The following is a 2,002-nucleotide window of genomic DNA, read 5'->3' as shown; positions in this document are numbered from 1 at the left end:
CCCTGCCCCAGTGTCACAGGCTGAACTGTACGTCGCCCCGCCCACTACCCCTCCCGCCAAAAGTGGTGCGTCCCTCGTTAACTGCCGGCTGTTTGCTCCTGCGGACCCACTTTCTCCAACTTTCCTCGCTTTGCTTGACCTTTCCAGAAGTCTTGAGAGGGCTGCTACCTCTCCTGTGGCCTCCCATCCTAAATGATACAATTCTGCCTTAGCTCAGCGCCCGCTCCACCTCGCGCTGGTACCTCCAATTTTCTCCCTTTTTTATTCTCCCAAGGCGGCAGTTTTGAATCTCGGACCCAGCGGTCGAGTCTACAGGGTTCTTGGGATCTTGATCCCTGCCAGCACACACACCTCAGAGGTGGAGTGCCTTAAGCTCGCCTTTTTCCTACCACTGGCACTGACACTGTCAAAAGCCGGAACTTGCTCACCAAACGTCCATTGAATGCTTACTGTTTATTAGTTGTTCAAGATGCTGTGGAAACAACAGAAAATAGAATAAGGCAAGTCTGCGCTCTCAGAGAACTTAAATTCCAGAGGGGAAAGACAATAATAAGAAAATAAGATAATTTTAGGTTGTGATAAATGTTATGAAGGAAATAGAACACCATGGGTTTCTCCTACCTACTCCCAAAAGTGGTACGTTTGGAATTCTGCTGTGTTCCTCCTCAGAGATGTTCTAGCTGAATCATTTCCTAACCTGAGAGGCTGCCCTTGCTGAAGTAGTTCTTACACACTGAAGGATTTTTAGCAGCATCCCCAACTTCTACCCACAAGATGACTCTCCAGGTGTGACAACTGAACATGTCTTTAGACATTGCTAGGTATCCCTGGGGGCTAAAATCATTACCCTCCTTCTGAAACGCTGGCCTAGAAGGGTAATGCCAAGGGTATTTCACCCCCCTGGGCCACACACAATACTTTTTTCATCAAGGAATCCCGGTTTTGAAGCTCCCAGATTGGATCTGGGATGAAGTAGCCAAGTGGCTTACATCCAAAACCTGGGCTATGGTGGCCATCTCTGAACTGCTTGGAAGACAGGAGGGAGGCAGGGGACAGACCACTACCTTGTCCGGCCCATAACCCTGTCGCCTAGTTCCCCCAGTTTCCTTCCCACTCCATTTCTCCTCTAATCCTACTCCATCCTCGGCAAGGTTTGAGCTCACCTAAAAACGAATCCTACTGCCAGCTCCTTTTTCCCGTTAGCCCTCTGCTCCCGGGTGTCCTTCCAATTCCCAACCCCTTGTTCGAACCCTCCAGCGACCAGGCTAAAGCCAGAGCCTAGCTCCTCCCATTTTCTTCTCGCCCTTCGGTACCTAACTCTGCTGCGACTTCAACTTTAAGAAATCGTGGGCTCTAGGCCCACCGGCCTCCAGTATCCCAAACACCACTCAGAGTCCTTCCGGCACCGCCTGCACTAGGACACATTCCGCTGCCACAACGGTTTGTGTTACCAAGACAACAGAAGGGGTGGAGTTCAAACGCCAGTAGTAAGCCCTCGCTCTGGCAACGAATCAACAAAACCTTCACGCTAGACCGAAGGCCTCGCCCTTTGTCCGGTTTGCTACGGAAGCCGGAAATCCTGTTAGTCTGGACTCATTCTCGCGAGGCTTGTCATCCGCCCGGCCTGCACTGCGGTGTTTCCCGCGCGGCTCCCCAGTTCCAGGGTTTGCGGCGGGGCCTTTCTTGCCGCTGCTGGGGCCGCTGCAGCCGCTATGGGTTTCCTGAAACTGATTGAGATTGAGAACTTTAAGTCCTACAAGGGGAGACAGATCATCGGACCATTTCAGAGGTTCACAGCCATCATTGGACCTAATGGCTCTGGTGAGATAAACCTGGCTGCGGCCCTGTGCCCGTTCGGGCAGGGAGTACAACCCAGCCCATGCCACCTGAAACGTCGCGAACCCTAATGTGTTCTTTGCCCTTTCTGAAGGGGTTCAGCCCGAACTTCCTCTCCCCACTTGGATGCTCTTATTCAAACCTCTGCCCCAGGTGTCAGTTGTCC

At 52.2% G+C, this 2,002-nt stretch overlaps 1 protein-coding gene across 1 annotated transcript in view; it reads left to right on the top strand.

The window, feature by feature from the left end:
• The first annotated feature begins 1,712 nt into the window (after positions 1 to 1,712).
• Positions 1,713 to 2,002, top strand: part of SMC1A (structural maintenance of chromosomes 1A) — a 78,295-nt gene continuing 78,005 nt past the window's right edge. The window contains exon 1 of the mRNA XM_007958761.1: positions 1,713 to 1,821. Coding sequence (XP_007956952.1) covers positions 1,713 to 1,821 — 109 coding nt within the window. The remainder of the gene's footprint in view (positions 1,822 to 2,002) is intronic.

Source organism: Orycteropus afer, unplaced genomic scaffold, assembly GCF_000298275.1.
Source record: "Orycteropus afer afer isolate SDZICR_OR568_19922 unplaced genomic scaffold, OryAfe1.0 scaffold01124, whole genome shotgun sequence".
In the NCBI taxonomy this organism is placed as follows: domain Eukaryota; kingdom Metazoa; phylum Chordata; class Mammalia; order Tubulidentata; family Orycteropodidae; genus Orycteropus; species Orycteropus afer.
Note: the sequence above shows the minus strand (reverse complement) of the source record. Positions and strands in the feature narration are given on the sequence as shown.